Source organism: Temnothorax longispinosus, chromosome 2, assembly GCF_030848805.1.
Source record: "Temnothorax longispinosus isolate EJ_2023e chromosome 2, Tlon_JGU_v1, whole genome shotgun sequence".
Taxonomy (NCBI): Eukaryota; Metazoa; Arthropoda; class Insecta; order Hymenoptera; family Formicidae; genus Temnothorax; species Temnothorax longispinosus.
Genome location: NC_092359.1, coordinates 3,197,684 through 3,214,434, shown reverse-complemented (window position 1 = coordinate 3,214,434; position 16,751 = coordinate 3,197,684). Strand labels below are relative to the sequence as shown.

The 16,751-nt window shown below is 39.8% G+C and overlaps 1 protein-coding gene across 3 annotated transcripts in view; it reads left to right on the top strand.

Annotated features, from left to right (window-relative positions):
- Eip78c (Ecdysone-induced protein 78C) overlaps positions 1-16,751 on the top strand; it is a 71,524-nt gene that overhangs the window by 41,135 nt on the left and 13,638 nt on the right. For all 3 annotated transcript variants that reach the window (XM_071771835.1, XM_071771832.1, XM_071771834.1), the window contains exon 3: positions 14,503-14,627. In XM_071771835.1, the coding sequence (XP_071627936.1) occupies positions 14,503-14,627 (125 nt within the window). The remainder of the gene's footprint in view (positions 1-14,502; positions 14,628-16,751) is intronic.

The window sequence follows — 16,751 nt, the reverse complement described above, 5'->3', positions numbered from 1 at the left end:
GCATCTTATCAAGTGATATTATATAATACAATAATCGTGTGCACTTCTGCGGGATATATGTGTGTCTCCGCGCGTGTGTATGTTTATGTTATATTATATCGTAACCCCCGGTGAAAGCGACGAAATCGCGCACAGAAATAAAATCGCGACGGCGCGCGGCGCGCCGAGTTGCAGCATGCGATAAAATCGATAATCCCGACGTCCATGCAACTCGTCCGACTGCGTTAAAACGCGCGCACGGACGTACTCTCTAATTCTGCATTTAATCCGGATTATTCGATGCGGTTCTTTTTTTATTCCTGTTACTTACTGTGATCCGATTTGAGAGGGAAACGCGCGAGAATAAAGTATTATTTTATATATCTCGCGATATATATAAAAAGGTGTATAAAATCTCTCGTGTTCTCCGTGAAACTGATAATAATGACATTACGCAGCTGATTAATGCGGGGTGCATTACGATTTATCGTCTGATTCGTTTTAAGGCATATTTATCAACAATTCCGACAGGAATGATGGAAGACTCTTTTTACATTTGTCTGTCAATAATTTTTGTATATTTGAACGCTATATGCGGCAGGAAAGAATGGGACGTCAATACACACACACACACGCACACACAAAAGATTGTTTTCATCGCGTTAATTCGTGCTCAATCCTATTTGCATTGGTAATATAAACGCATAAGCTGATATTCTCCGGCGTGCATTTAACTCCAAATGTATTCACTCGATCCTCATCTCGCATGTTTACATTAACGCAATTCTCGTATTAAAGCTCGAAATTATACAACTGCATCTCCACAGCGTTTACGACGAGTGAAAAAGCAAAAATGCCGCAACCCGTATCTATATTCTCTGGTATACGCATTGTACTCGCGTTGAATACAAGCGTTCTTTCGCGACGCGAAAAAGCGCTGTTAGCGATGTTAATTTTAAAAAGTCGCATGAATACTGGTTGCTAAAACTTTCGCTGTTACTTCCAATAGCGGGTCGAAACGAAACTTTCTCAAACGTAATTAAATGCTCATTACGCAATATGAATATGCTGACGTTTCCATAGAATTCTGGGGTTAAACTGAAGGCTCGGCTTTGACTTTATTAAAAAAAAAAGAGTTGCTTTGAAAGATCATAATCAATTCCGCAAACCTTGTTGCGAGAAAGACGATTAAGTTAACGTTTAAACTTTTTTTCCTTATATATTTCATAGATATAACAGAGTATCGGACAACGTAAACGCGCGTGGCATCTCCCAGCAGTGCAACCAATTCATATTTTAAGGCCGGATTTCTCGACGAAATTAAAATTCTTTTTTAGAGTGAATTTTTCAATTGTTCAGTATTTAATTAAATATTTCTGTAACCATACGGAGAAAAACCTTTTATCTCGTAATAAGTAACGATTTTGCTGCAAGAGCAAAATGGATATATTTATTCATTCAACAGGATTTTTTTTTTTTATCTAAAAAACATTTAAAAAGAAATACATCTACAAAATACATTTTATTGTAATATCGAATATTCGGTTATGGTAGCGAAGTTTGACCGCTTTCACATATAGAATATGGAAATGGCGACGACATAGTTTTGCAACGACAGCAAATTTCTTTTTCTCCGCATAAGCTTTGCTTTTGTCAACTCTCTCCAAGTAAGATCCGCTTGAAATGAAATGAAGCTTCGTCGCTGTGGAATTTAATGCGTCAAAGCTCCTAGATTTTCGCATTCTCTGGTATATTTCGGTACGAATGAAATTAACCGGTACTAATAGCATCTCGACGCGTATTAGCGACCGCGTGTCCGTTGCTGCGTATATGAGATCGCATAACTGGAAAACGCTCGTTATAAACGAATTTCTTGGCGTTCGTAATTGATGCAACACTGTCGTTATCTCTGAAAACCTTGAGATTGATAATTTCGCGGAAGTGATTTACCAAAGCCGACGTAAACCATTTAATTGATGGACTGGCAACTAAATGATTAATTTAACGTAATTAAGGGATTAAGAACGAGAGAGTGTTATATACCTTTCGTAATAATCCCCACAATAGTGAACTTGACGCTATTTGCAATATGTTTCTCATGTATATCCATCGTAAAAGCGGAAAAGCGCGTTGATTGCGTGCGACCGGAATTCTATGAGCTCGGTTCGTTACAGCTTAATTATCCATCTCCATTAAAGAGAGAATTGCTAGATATTTTTTTAAATTTTCTACACTTCTAATACTACATTCTCCTCTCTAATACTACTTCTTTAGCTACGAATATTTAAACGATCAATTTAAAATAAAATATATTTACAGAAAAATTGAACGATAACTGTATAAATTTAATAATAATTTTATATGTGATTAAAATTGAAAATTTATAAAACCATTGATATATATAAAATGCATTAAACTTCAAAAATATAAATGGATAATAATACCGCATGCTTCATTTAATTTTACAAATGGCTTCTAATAAAATTTTAATTTAACAAGAAATAGAGAGAACCATTTCATTTTCAGCTCTCCATCATATTTTTCGCGTGCAAGCGTACCGCGTTTTTAACGAGGCAAATGGTTCTTTCTATCTTCTGCGGAAATAATTATGAAATCCGCGGTTGTACACCTGATACGGTGCGAATAATAATTACAGAAGTCGAAGTACTGCAGCAGGAAAAGCAGGACTGAGAGATAACGCGTCAACAGACACTGCATGACGCAAAACAGACAAATAGTTTATTCGTAATTTATCTATATAAGCCAAGACATTTATTTATTAGATAATACGACCTAGTTTAAGTCTATAATTTATTCGATAAGATAGATATTTTGAGCATAAACAATTAATTATTCTCCGGTGAAAACTTGACGCTTTAAAAAAAAAGAATTTGAAATGTCAAAGTTATTGGTAAGGTGATTACGTAAGGAGTAGTAATTTCTCTCCACGTCCGTTTCCTTTCAGTGCGGTGATAGCGAATACATTAACGCATTGACTGCTACACGTTATACGTATACATATATAAATAATACTCATCATATTTCTTTAAGAGTTATGATTCTTCAGTCGCGACTTTACCCACGGTTGAATTTGCATTCATATTCGTCGTACACCAGATTATGCAAATTAAAAAGAAAATTTAATCCCTATATGTCGGGAAGCCATAATTTCCACGGATACGATTTTCGTACGATCGTGCAGCGTCGCAGCGATTAGAATGTTAAAAAACGAGTCAAAATTAAAGCGTTGAGAACAAGCGAATGATACTGAGATCTCTATACCGGGAGCCTCTGGAGTCTCGTCGGTGCAACGAAAGTGCCGTTTCCTAGAGATATATTCAAGCGCATTAGTGACATAATTTTCCCGGTGTATTTCTGTAACATGCCGGAGAGAGAAACGCGAGGTGCGAGGGAGCTGCGGCGGATGGAGAAGAAGAGAGAGAGAGAGAGAAGGAGACCTCCGAGTGAGAGTCTGGCGACGCCGGACTCTCCGCGCGCCGGGCCTCTCTCGCTTATAAAGCGGTTTTATCGGCGTCGCGTTTCCGCGTTCGGTTGCACAACACCTGTGCTCGATGCCCTATAATTCTCTTCCACGCTAATCGCGAAAATCCGTAAGGCATCTTCCTGATCAATAACGCCTTCCCTCTCGCCTCCCCGTTCCCATCGGTCTTTAATCTTTCGCCAGATACGCCCCGGGAATCGCCGGATTTCCTAGTTACAAAGTTATACCATTACGCCTACGCCAAACCGTTTTCGGTTTTTCCGATCGGCTGCGTTCAGCAGAAAGAGCAGCTTCATAAGTGCTTAGATTTTTTAATACGATTGGTTCTTGCCTTTAGGGTTTCTCGCCGGATATAAGTGTATAAAAGAGAATCTTTCAACAAAATTAAATATTGGTTTGTATCTCCGAGATTAGATTATATATCTACGACTCGACAAAAATCCTCTTTTTTTTTTATCGATTAGAACTCGGAGCGTTCTACTATTTCGGTATTTTTGTGAAATTTTATTTCTCGATTAGTTCAATATCTCGTCAATGGAGCTATGTATAGGTTGTTTCTATTAAATTATTCGAAAAATCGAAAACTCTGTAAAGATTTTATATTTATACTCCACAAAACTAATAACGAAGCTCCAATGGATTCGTCAAATTCATATACATATGTATGTATTCGTGTCAAATTCGAAATCCCAAAAACTATAGAGCTGCTTGAAAATGCATGTAGTGGCTGTTCATCAAAACGCATGACTGAAATATTGTTTTCAAGCGAATGTCCAAGATTTTCGAGCTTCTTAAGCTCGATGTAGTCTCATTTGTATCGTGCACGAGATACGTCGCGCGTGAAATTCTGTACATAGACCACCCGGGAAATGGTTCCGAGCTCGCAGCCGGCTGCAGACATTCCCGAAGCGACCGTATATCTTTGGAATTGCATAACGACCGCGGATAGGCATTGGACGAAGAGAGAAGCTGACGGTAAGAGAAAGAGAAAGACGGGGAGAGCGAGAGAAAGAGCGTGCGAGAGAGAGAGAGAGAGAGAGAGAGAGAGAGAGAGAGAGAGAGAGAGAGAGAGAGAACGGGATGTCAGGCTCCTCTCGTGCGACGGAGATCGGCCGTAGAAAGTGCATTGGGAAAGCGAGCGAGCGCGAACACGTAAACGCGACCATAAATTATCCGTTTCGGGCGCGCGAAGGCGCATGTATAGGTCCCCGATATTGCGCTTTGTGTGTTCCCCAGGATACGAGAGATCACGGACTCGTCCTTTAACGATCGCGATTCCTTATCGATTGGCGAGCTTATTGATCCGACAGGATTCGAAAGCCGCGCCACGGACGTTTCGACGCTAAGCGATGCGCCGTAAGTAAGAATCTTACGTAGGAATCTACAAGAAAAGTAGTGGTAAGCCTTTCCTTAGTAAGGAATTCGATTTGCAACTCAATCTTGTGTGAGATGGCTGTAGCAGAATTAAGCGGTTAAAAGTTGCATCCAAATAAAAGATACTTCACATGTAGCGGGTAGCGATCCGAAGAGGGACAATGGATCTCGATCGTAATATCTAATCCAAAAAATATATTGCTATATAAATATAATGAAATATAAAATATAATCTAATAAACAAATTATGTTATAACATACTTTTGGTATCAGATAGCTTCGTCCTCGAAATGTTGTTACGTTATATTAATAGCAATAATAATAGTCGAGTTAAGCGACACGCTCTGCATAAGTCACATTCTGACATAATCGTGCGTAATTAGCCGCAATCTGGCCGGGGTGTAGTGAGCGATATTTCGATTAGGTCCTATACGGTAAGTCATAATCCAAATGCATCGAGTCACGATCGTTGAATCCGACAACCGGCTTGCCGCTAATTACCGAGAGCCGCCGCCGAACGCAAGCGGTGGGTACCCCGCGCGCTAATCCCGCGCGTATAACGGTACACGCGCCAGTCGCGCCAGGCAGTATTTCCGGCATATTGCGCGATCGTTAATATTATCTCACGCGTAATAGCGTTTATTACGCGATACGAGATCCCGGCCTTTATTGCGCGCCCCGACGGAAGGTCCCGCGGGAACAATAAAAATGAGATTCAAGTTCACGGAGATGACTCGCGCGACCGCGCGATAATATCGGCGACCGCCTCGGGGCGGTGCAACCACGTCGGAACGTTCCGGTTGGAATATATGAATTTCGCAAAAACGCGAGACGCGCGTATATCCCGTGGTATTGAATCGAATGCTCGCTAAACCGTGCGAGCCGTTCGGCGCAAAACTAATTCAATTCTACAAAGACTCGTTTCATACAACGTTCGGTAATTTTGTTTTTACGATGCTGATAATTGACTAAATTAATAAATTTTTTTAGAATACGAAGTCTCAGGAAATCCATACCTATACTTAATGCTAGTCGAAACAACTAATTTGTAATTTTTTGTAAAAATTACTCAAATTTATAACGGTGAGATTTTCCGTGACTTTTTCATTGCAATATGTAAATGATTAAATTCATCAATTTACTTTCCCCTTTTATTCCTTTTCTTCAAATATAGAGTACTTAAATGATAGAAGAAGGTAATCGTCGATAGTTCTCGTGTTAAAAGTGAAAAAAATAGTTCGGACGCTTGTTCGATCATTTACGAAGGAGAGCGAAGAGCTGATCTCTTTTATCGAAATTTCATCACTCATTCCATTCACGAGGTCCAACAGAAAGTCTCGCTACGCAGATTGGCTTATCTCTAATTTATTTTTTCCGAGTTATGGGACATTCTGTTGCATTCATCGTTAACTCACACCTCCGTGCCCGGTAAAAGCTATTGTCTTTTGACCGGGGTAGAATAGCCTCACCCTGGCACAGTGCGCCGCGTTGGGATGCCATCACGTATCGGCACTAGAAGCACACTCGCACACTGCACTTCGACACGATGGCGCGGACGGACGCATAGGACATGGACTGGAATACAAATGCTGTGACCCAGGCCAGGCGTAGATGTATGCGACGCGCGGCGCTTCCTTGTAAACAAGGGGCGCCGTGAAACTGCAGCCTAGGTCGAGGCCGTGCAGTCGCGAGCACGCGGCTGCCAGTTTGCGCGAGAGAATTACGCCATATCGTCTGTCTGTTCCCTCTCGAGAGGTGTGGACGGCGATACTTGGTATTCTTAGAGCTCGAACGTCCTGAGAATAATTTCGAAAGATCCCGACGATACGATAAATGTACCCCCGAGAAACGTTAATACGAGACAATGTGAGAATCACGTTTGAAAAAGCGTTCTATAATCGGGCGCCTTGAGAAACCGGGTTTTCTCCAAAATAATATATAAAGTAATAAAACGCTAAATAAACCGAAAATCTGACTGTCGGGAAATCAATTAGATCAATTAGATTTTAATCAGCCCGAGTAGCGAGTTGCGCGACTTCGCTGTTGGTTGACAATTGATAAACTAATTATTGCTTCGTTATGATATCTAATTAAGCGACGCGCAATCCGAGCAGATTGCCAAGAATCATTCTAATAGAGAGTACGCGCTAATTCGGGAACTTTATTCTCGCGTTATTAATGCTATGCAATTAAAAGCCTAATAATCAAATTTTATTGTTAGCACTGTTTAACAAAATGTGTAAGGAATGACAATCTTTACATTTCGGGCGGATTCTTTGTCCGAACTACATCATTTATCGAGTTTGCTCTACCTGTGAAATATTATTTCTGTTTTGTTTGTGAACTTATCCTATACATTTCAAATGGTTGCCGCGCGTAATTAGCATCCTGGCATATAATTAAATACCATACAATATATCAATAAATAATACAATAGGTTCTATTTTATGAACTTGTCTGTTTATGTGTGTATATATGTATTTCCATACGCACGATAAATTGACAAGTGTGTGTTGTGTGATTACACGTATTAAAGAGTTAAATAATTACTAATCTATTCTGTCCCATCCATTTTAAAATAATGAATCTGTGAAAGAGATCATTATTATATTGTTATTCTTATGCTATACTAATAATTCGTAACAAGTACATTACATACATACACTTTATGCATGTCTGGTACAACTTTTATAGATCCATTATCTGAAATTGAAATTATTTGCGACTCACCGATACCTGCAGCAGCGGAGTGTAAACCACGTTGCGAGCTACGTTGACCTGTAAAATACAAATATATCCCACATTACATCAGTGCGGATCAATATCTCAAAAAAGTGATCGTTACATGTGTAGAATAGTTATAAACGTGTGTCTCGACGTGTGTTTAATTTCGTGCAAATAACAGAAAAATAAGACATACCTTATAGCTATAGATATCTCAAAAAGTAATTACAAATATTGAATTTTATTCGTATCTTTCAAATAAATTAACAGTATCTAATAAGATAACTACATAACTATCATATTAAAACATATCATATCCGAAAAAAGTATCTTCTAAAATATATACTTTTCATACTTCATAGGTAGAAATTTTTTTCTAATTTTTATTCGAATAAACGAGAACGAATTTATTAATGTCACGAATGGCAAATAATGAAAAAGTCACAAATTACACTTACCTCAAGGTTGCTCCGCCGTCGCCCGATGCCTCCCATCAGGCCTTCTCCTCCTCTCAGATTCCTCGATTGCACTCGTGCAACGCAACACTCGTAAAAACGCTTTAAACTGCTTTATTCCTATTGCGTGCGCCCTGATAATCAAAACACGATAATCGCGCGACATTTTGTAGCGACACTCCCGACTTGTACGATCGAGTAACGTGCACCTCTCACATCGCGAAGGAAGAACGGCACGAGAAAAGTTAGTGTAACGAACGAATCTAAAACGGCGAAGAGTTTTAAACGAATCGCCGATACATGCACACGCCGAATCTGTGCTGCGCGATTGGCAATTTAAACTAAAGTATGAAATTAATTATAACTGTACGATGAGTATTTAATAAAAGCGTCGCAACGGATTGCTCGATTCGGAGCCAATTCGTTATGTAGTCGTGTCATCCATTAATAACTGAAAAATTTGAAAATAATTATCGATAATTTTATATCTTGATAAAATCGCGCGATGCGATATGATTATTAAAATTGAGTTAAAAGTTAATTAAAATACAAACTGTTTGAAAATCTGCAAACAAATTTCTGATTGATTGTACGTTGGCTTTCTATTGATTTTTATTCGGTCGAAAACCGCTGCGATCTTATATATTACTGCTCTTACTTGATTCGAAAACGGACAGATTACTAAACCGCGAAAAAATTCAAGAACATGCGATACATTAGAGAAATAATTATTAGCCGTAAATATCGTAATGAATTTTAATTCGTATACTCTTTAGCGTCTCTCTTGCCTCGCGCAAATAGTTAACGTAATATATCTGCCTCGATAAAGAGCCTAAAGAGTTATCTCGACACGCTAATGAATCGTTAATCGCGGGAGTTAATTATTGACAATCGTTATTCGTAAAAGATTATCGCGTATCGTTCAGCATTATTTGGTACTATAGTCGCGATCGCGACGACATGCGGAGCGGCTCACGTCTTGCCGACTCGAGTTTCGGAGCACAAATGATAGTAAAGATAGCGCGGCGACCTTGCAAACAATAGCGCGCACTCTGTAACAAAAAACGTCGCGGCCGAAAACCGACTTGTTTTGAATTGAAATATTTAATACGAAATAAACTAAATGTACGCCGAATATTCTGTTTCGTGAATTTTAGTATTTATTAATATAGTATTTATTAAAAAGATCGAGTTACTCGTATCACAACGGCTTCTTACTTGACTCACTCGCGATTCGCGTATCATTTCGCTTCTCTCGTTCCGAAAAGAAATAAATTATATTTAAATCGACGAAAAAATGTATAGCGCGGTACAAGATACCAATTCGCCGTGTTAAAGAAACGATATCTGCCCGTAACTATCTGCGTGTAACAATAACTTGTTAGACCGAATCCACATTTGCTATCTTGCCTGGATTTCTCTACTTCAGATACATATATAATTAATTATGCGTATAATATATCTGATACGATAAATACTCGTTGGCTCGATCTCACAGATCACGGGAGTAAATTAGTGTTATTCAATAATCGCGGGCTAGATATTATTGAATATTCGCAGGGAATGAATCGCGTGTCGAAAAGGACAATGCGACGGTATACGGAGCGGCTGACTCGTGCCGGTGGCTATATCGAGTATCGACTCGGGTCTCTCGCCGCGCGGATGATAGCAAAGCGAACGCGTCAACACAAGAGAATTTTGTTATGCTTCCTCCGAGCACTTTTGGCCATATCGGCGCCACAAAATATTTAACGTGTTCCTGAATCGGATATTAATTAATCACGCGTTTGCATTTAAGGCAAAACAGAGATATTTACGCGTTACCGTGTTATATACATATCTCTAACGAGCGACTCTTTCGAACGAGCGCTGAAGAACTTCGGCTCACTGTTAACTGATTACATCGATTTACATAAATTACCATCCGCTCGAATATTGCCACGTGAAGAGAAATAAGATAACTACCTATATTAGATATAACGACACGTTGCGAAAAGCGAGCGCCGCGTGATAACGAGAGAATTCGCGGCCGCGGAATATTTAACGCGCTCGGAAACAAACTGGAGGAATAGCAATCGCGCGAGCCGATAGTTGATAGGTTCAACAATTGCTTTTGACATATCTTAATACCTGTCTCGTTTCGAAAGGTAGTAATAATAATACACGGCTTGTGCCGCTGCCTGTCAGCGAAAATCTCTGTGGCCGCGCGAATAATAACAGCAGTGAGTGTGTAACAGCGCGTTGCACCTGAGCACATTAGACTATTTTCCAGAAACATTTATCGTAAGGTAAATACGTACCCAATATTCTGTTCCTCACGAGTTAATTTCGAAAAATGGGCTATCGCGGATTTTACATTTTATTTAACGAACTCACTATAGCGTCATCCAAGATGATTGCGTTTGATCGGAAATTTCGTTTAGTGGAAATATTGTTGCTTTTAATTTGTTCTGACATATCTAGAATGCTGTTAAAATGCAGATAATATTTACCTTTTACCATTTACCTTTTCATATGCATATGTACACACAAATAATGCATATTTATAAAAGATAAATATCCGAAGAAAAATATTATCTGAACCGTGTAAATTGCTCTATTGTACACTTTTGTATGATTTTCTTGTTACTCGAGAACCATCGTAACGTAACCTCAGATACTTCAGGAGATTTTCGACTCATTAATCTTGCGAATTCGCTTTTAAATTATCGTACGGTAATTGCGAGCATCTTGTACAATCGCTTTTTTTTTACAGTAAATATTTTCATAAACTTCCCATCTGTTTCTCAGAGGCAAGCAGGAAATTACTTACAACATTGTTCTCGTAATACGTTCGGCGAATATTTTTTGCGCGTTTCCTCTTCTTTCCTTTTTTCCCTCGATATCTCGGGAAAGCCGCGCGGGGATCCCATCCTGTTTTCTTCCAGAGTGTCTACCGTCGTGTCGAACACGCGCCAGTGCTCACCGACAATGGGGTGCATCATCGACTGTTTCACAAGTACACGTAGATTCACACTTGCGATAACAAGGAGAGCAGCTCCGTATTTCCGCGACGTAAAATTGACATTCGACATGCCTGAACTGTCGACTAACAGCTAAATTTGTGTAAACATTAGGACTAGGCAAATTACGTGGACGGGATTAGATAAGTTTAACATTATCTCACCGGGATAGCTCACTACGCGATAGCTAAATGACATTATCACATATGTATACATTGCGACAATGAGATATGTTACTCGCTCAATTCCTTTCCGATAAAGCATCATTTTTTATATTAACTTCAATCTCTTTATGTTAACATTAAGAATAATACAGTTACAATTATTGCTTATACAGTTACGACTTTTTTGTCGACAAAAATATAAATCGAAATATCACATTGTTTGGTGAATAAATAGCTGGCCCAGATTAAATTATCCTTATTGGAGCTGGGATAGTCGCTAATAAACACTGTCGAAACGAGCTGTATATCGGTTTTGATATTGTCGAGCACGATAATATCATTAGCATCGCATCGCGCCGTTTATTCGAACGTGCAGCGCTTTCGGTGCATTTACCGCCCCGCTGATTTCTGAACAAAGGCGAGTAACCCCGCGTGGATGTAGCGTAATCGATTTATCAGCAGACTGATGGATTACCAGGGCCATGGAGATCTGGTAGCTTCGAAAGAGACCGCGCACCGCACACACGCACACGTCACGTTATCGCAAATCTACAATTGTGTACAAATTGCAGCAACGATTACGTGAAATAGAAACTATCAGCAATGGGCTATGATCTAATGACCATAACTCAGCAGTTAATGATATTTTTATCGGTACGAAAAGCAGGTCCAAGTTTATCACTCGTGTAAAATAAATAGAACGTGATTTTTACGTCTTATCACTCGTGTCGGGCAAAGAAAGGTGGTGTTCCGCGAGAGTAAGCGCGACGCAAGAAAATAGCATTTAGATTTATTCGTGCGTGACCGTTTAACATATGTCTCTAATGAGCGGCATGATTCTTTCGAACGAGTACTGAAGAACTTTGGTTTAACTGTTAACTGATTATACCAGTGTATGTAATTACGGCGCACCCATAAACTTCCGCCTTGCTCTCTCGAAATTACGGATCAACCAGAGTATCATTCATATGCACACACATGCACACATACTCACACGTGCATGCGCACACACGTGCGTATTTCTTAATTTATTTTATATCCATCTATTTTTACTAAATATGAAGTCCTCTATTAGTAAATTGTTATTTTAATGCGTAATTTTTATTATATTTAATTAATATTGTAACGCATTACTTATTTCACAAGTGGTTGCAATTACAAATTTTAATGAGATGAGATATAAAGTGACGCGGTATAATTATTTATGAGGATTTACGGGAGTAGAATTACATTATTTCCAAAATAATATCGCCCATATCGACCGTAATTAACACTCGAAGTATCTCGATGTTGAGCATACAGAATAATTAATATCTGATGATGGCGTGTCATTATCCGATCGTCAGTGTGATTATCTCAATTCTCAAAAATCCGTCATTACAAATTTCGTGATTTATTTAATAATTTAACAATGCTTTTACGATGCGACGTCAATCGTCGATTACATTCGATCTACATTCAACTCTACTCCACTTTTGCTATTATTGTTCGACTAAATTCTTATTTGCACAATTAATTCGTGCCATCTGTCATTTAACGTATCAACTTGATAAAGAAAGAAAATAAAAAATATTCCTTCTTGCACGCCAGCAATTTAGTTTTCAAATCTTTTTTTTATACCAATAAAAAATTCATACTCTTCACGAAGAGTCAACAACCCACATGACGTAGAAAGTTTAATCGGAAAATTGAACTGAATTTACTTTTCCCGATCTATCCTTTTCGATATATTTAACTTTGATATCGTTAAAATTATCTGCCAAGGGAGAAGCAGAAGATGGTATAAAATTTAATCGGCGCGTATTCCAAGCATTTTATCAATCTTTCCATGTCTTGTTAAATTTAATAATATCAGAGTTACGGATTGCCAAAACTGTATCGCGAACTTCCAGAGTTAACTCCTGCTTGAGTAACACATATATATTACGTACATATTTACAATCAGTTAAAATTGGAAATGACAAACAATTAAGATTTTTCATTGTTATTTTGCGTCTGCCACACGCTATTCTGACTTATTATAGAATTAACAGTCAGTCTTAGTGCGATACATCCGTAATTATATAGCGCATCTCGATTTTTAGTTCGTTGGTAATTTCGAAAGAGCAACTGAACGTGCCGCAATCAAAGACGGTTGATTCTGCGAAGCGATCTTGACGTTTCCCGCAGCTCGCCGGTCGTTGTTGCTCGCAAAGGTAAAGGCGCAAGGAGTAGCGCCACGCGACGAGCCAAATAACGGAGTTGCTCTCGATTGTCCCCGCGATGGGTTGCACGATGCATTCAGCGAGCGAGCGAGCGAACGGACGAACGGTACCGTTCGCTTCTGACGACGGTTTCTACGGCCATCATAAAATCACATCGCGCACAAACGGCAAGGTTCTCTTGGATCAGAGAGAATTTTCTAGCTCCCCCTCTCTCTCTCTCTCTTCCACTAGTTTCACTTGAAAGTTCCTACCGTTTTTCTTCTCTCCTTCTTACACGTCCGTAGATTTTTTCCTCTTCTCCTTAGCTATATACGCATAACGACGTCTTCTGGCAGGGGGTTTCGCAAGAGAGGCCAACGGTACACACGTCGCAAGCTACGATCTCCTATGTACGGGTTTCTCTTCTCTCCCTTTGCCGGCGGCCCCGTTTCGCTCCTTTTTGCTACTCCTTTTTCATTTCTTCCCTGCTCCATCTCTTCCTTCTCCTCATTCTCTTCCTCCTCCTCCTCCTCCTACTTCTTCTTCTCCTCCTCCTCCTCCTGTTTCTGCTCTGCTCCGTCTAGTTGGGTGCCTGCCGCCGTCGCTGCGCCCGCTTCTTCTTCTTCTTCTTCTGCTCCTTTTCCGTAACGGTCACGCCGGCTTCCCGTTACGCGTCCAGCCTGAACCGTCCGAACGAACGAAGCGGCCTATTCCCTTCCACGACGATGAGCTTCGTTGCATTATGGATGCTGAGCGAACGCAGGAAAGATGCTGCTAATGCTGGATGGATGTCCCGTTTGTCTCTAAGAAATAGGAGAGTCGCGGAGGAGAGGGGAAGAAGCCCGACGCTCACGCGAAATAATCTTTCTTAGCTTTTAATTCCTTTTACGTCTTATCTCGCCTTGTTAAACTCAAGGAAACATGTGAAATTAGATAGTCTCGCAAAGTACATCTCTCTCGCAGCTACAAATAGTCTTTACCATTCCGTTTGTCTTTTATACTATACAATCGATTTATCCTGTCATAATTTTCAATTTACAAATCTTATAATTATTTATATAGCTTCATAAGAAAAAGGAAAGCAGCGCATTAATTTTTTAAATTCTTGTTTGCTTACAGAGCAGCATTACGCGGCAGCTGATTCCAACAGTTCGACGCCCGCTAAGAGTTTCGTACCCTGCAAGGTCTGCGGCGATAAGGCGAGCGGTTATCATTACGGCGTTACCAGCTGCGAGGGTTGCAAAGTGAGTATCGAGAATCCTTATCGAAACCGAACAAAAGATCGGGTCGAAATTCAAGAGTCGAAGCTGTAACGTCTATATTAATTTTCGCGTAATAATTATTGGGAGAAATTACACCGCTGCAGCGATTTATCTTTGATTGCTCGTGCTGATAATTTGTTGAGAAAAGTAAACTCTCAGCACAACTATACTTAAATCCACGTAACATGATTAATGTGACGCGTTTAATCTTATAAACCAATGTGTAATCTACGTTAATGATTCGGAAAGCAGCTGGGACTCCATTCCTCGCGCGGTTTACTATCGGTAACAAGTCGGAAGAGAATTACCCCACGTGCAGAATTAGAAAAGAGAAGCTCGAGACGCGATATATCGCAAGACCGGAGTTGCTCGCATCCTAGCTTCCGATACCTTGCGAGAATATTCGCCGATCGGTTTGACCTCGCGGCGCAGTGGTGGGTCGAGTAAAATTTACAACTCCGATCCGCAAGGATGCATGACGATCGGGTAATAATCCGCGAAACGACCCGTTCGCACTTCGGGGCAGGATATTTATCGGTGCGCGCGCGCGCGCTCACGTTTTAAGCATCGTGGGAGATGCACATCCGCCGCGGAACGCCCGGGCCCGCCCGTACCGCCGCTGCTGCACGCCTGAGATTTCAAACACGGAAGCCCTAAGGCCAGAGTTAACGGTGAATTGGTGCATTCTCGCATTCGCTAACAGCAAGTTCTGCGGGTAAATGCACGCAGACACACACACACACATACGCGCGCGTATCTGCGCGATTCCGCCGTGATAAGTTCAAGCCCAAAGTTAGCGCCGGGTGAGCGAGCCCTCATTTGCATCCCTCAAACGCGACTTCGTCCTGGAAGTATATCTTTCGCTTAAAGGAGAGAAAAAGGATTTAACATCCAGGCACGTTTTCAATATCGCACGAATGGCATCTGCGCTTTGGCTTCTTCTAATATAATTTCGTAGCGCGCATATTACCGAATATCGAAATTTTTGGTAATATTTGACACCACGTGACGATATTATTATTCCTTCTTCCAAGTCGAGAACCAAAAGCATTTGAATAATAGAAGTGAAAATTACGTTGATAGGAGCTTATCGAAATTATTATTTTAATATCTAATCCAGTTCATATTAATATTCAATTTTATTATATTATCAATTAATATTGACATTTATAACTAACTAATAAACATTGAAATAATAAACAACAAATTTTGCGCGCACAGCAATAAATTGTAATTTAAAGTGCAACAAATCAATGAAACAGCTTGCCATTGTTCCGCGTCCGACCGTATTACTATACTGCGTGTGGTACGCCGTTACCGCCGTTACATTCGTCTGACCCGCACCGCGTTTTTACTACTGACTCGATGTGCGGTTCGTGCTGCTCGCTTCTCCTTTATTTTTCACGTGCAATATTTATTGTTGCACAAAACTCTAATGCAGCTTTCTTTTCGCAGCTGCTTTGTAACGTGAGGCAACAGTTATTTCAAAAATTCCTACATTACGTGGTACACAAATCTTTTGCAGAAGATAGCGAGCTTTTGGTCGAGTTAAAAAACATAAATCTTGTCCCCAATGTTTTATTTCGCGTCTTCTTCTTTCAAGTCGAATTTTTCCTTAGCTTAATATCTCGGCCGAAATCTAGAATTTTTAAGGGATCCTTTATACACGATTATTTAATGCAAATTAAATGTTATTGAAATAACTTTTAAAAAGACTTTGATTAACTTTGCTAATTAAAGTCAGTTGTAATTTATCTAAAATTTTAATTTCAATTAAAATTTTCTGTACACCTTCTGTTTTCTTGCGATGGAGCAATTCTCTCATCGCAAAAAGATAAAAAATTAATTTATTTCTTTAACTACGCTCAGCTCGTCGCGTTTTCGCAACGTTTTTCTAAGATCTGTGCATGTTTAACTTGTGACACAGATCTATCAAAATAATTGTACAATTATTATTTTTTCCATACAGCTGGCGAAGGCACACAGACAGACAAACGCGTTATAATGTATCGATTTTAGAAATAAGCTGAGAGAGAGGTCACGCGCGCCATCGGTTACCAGTAATATCGACAGTTGCATTACGAGCAGTCCGTCCATCGGGGATTC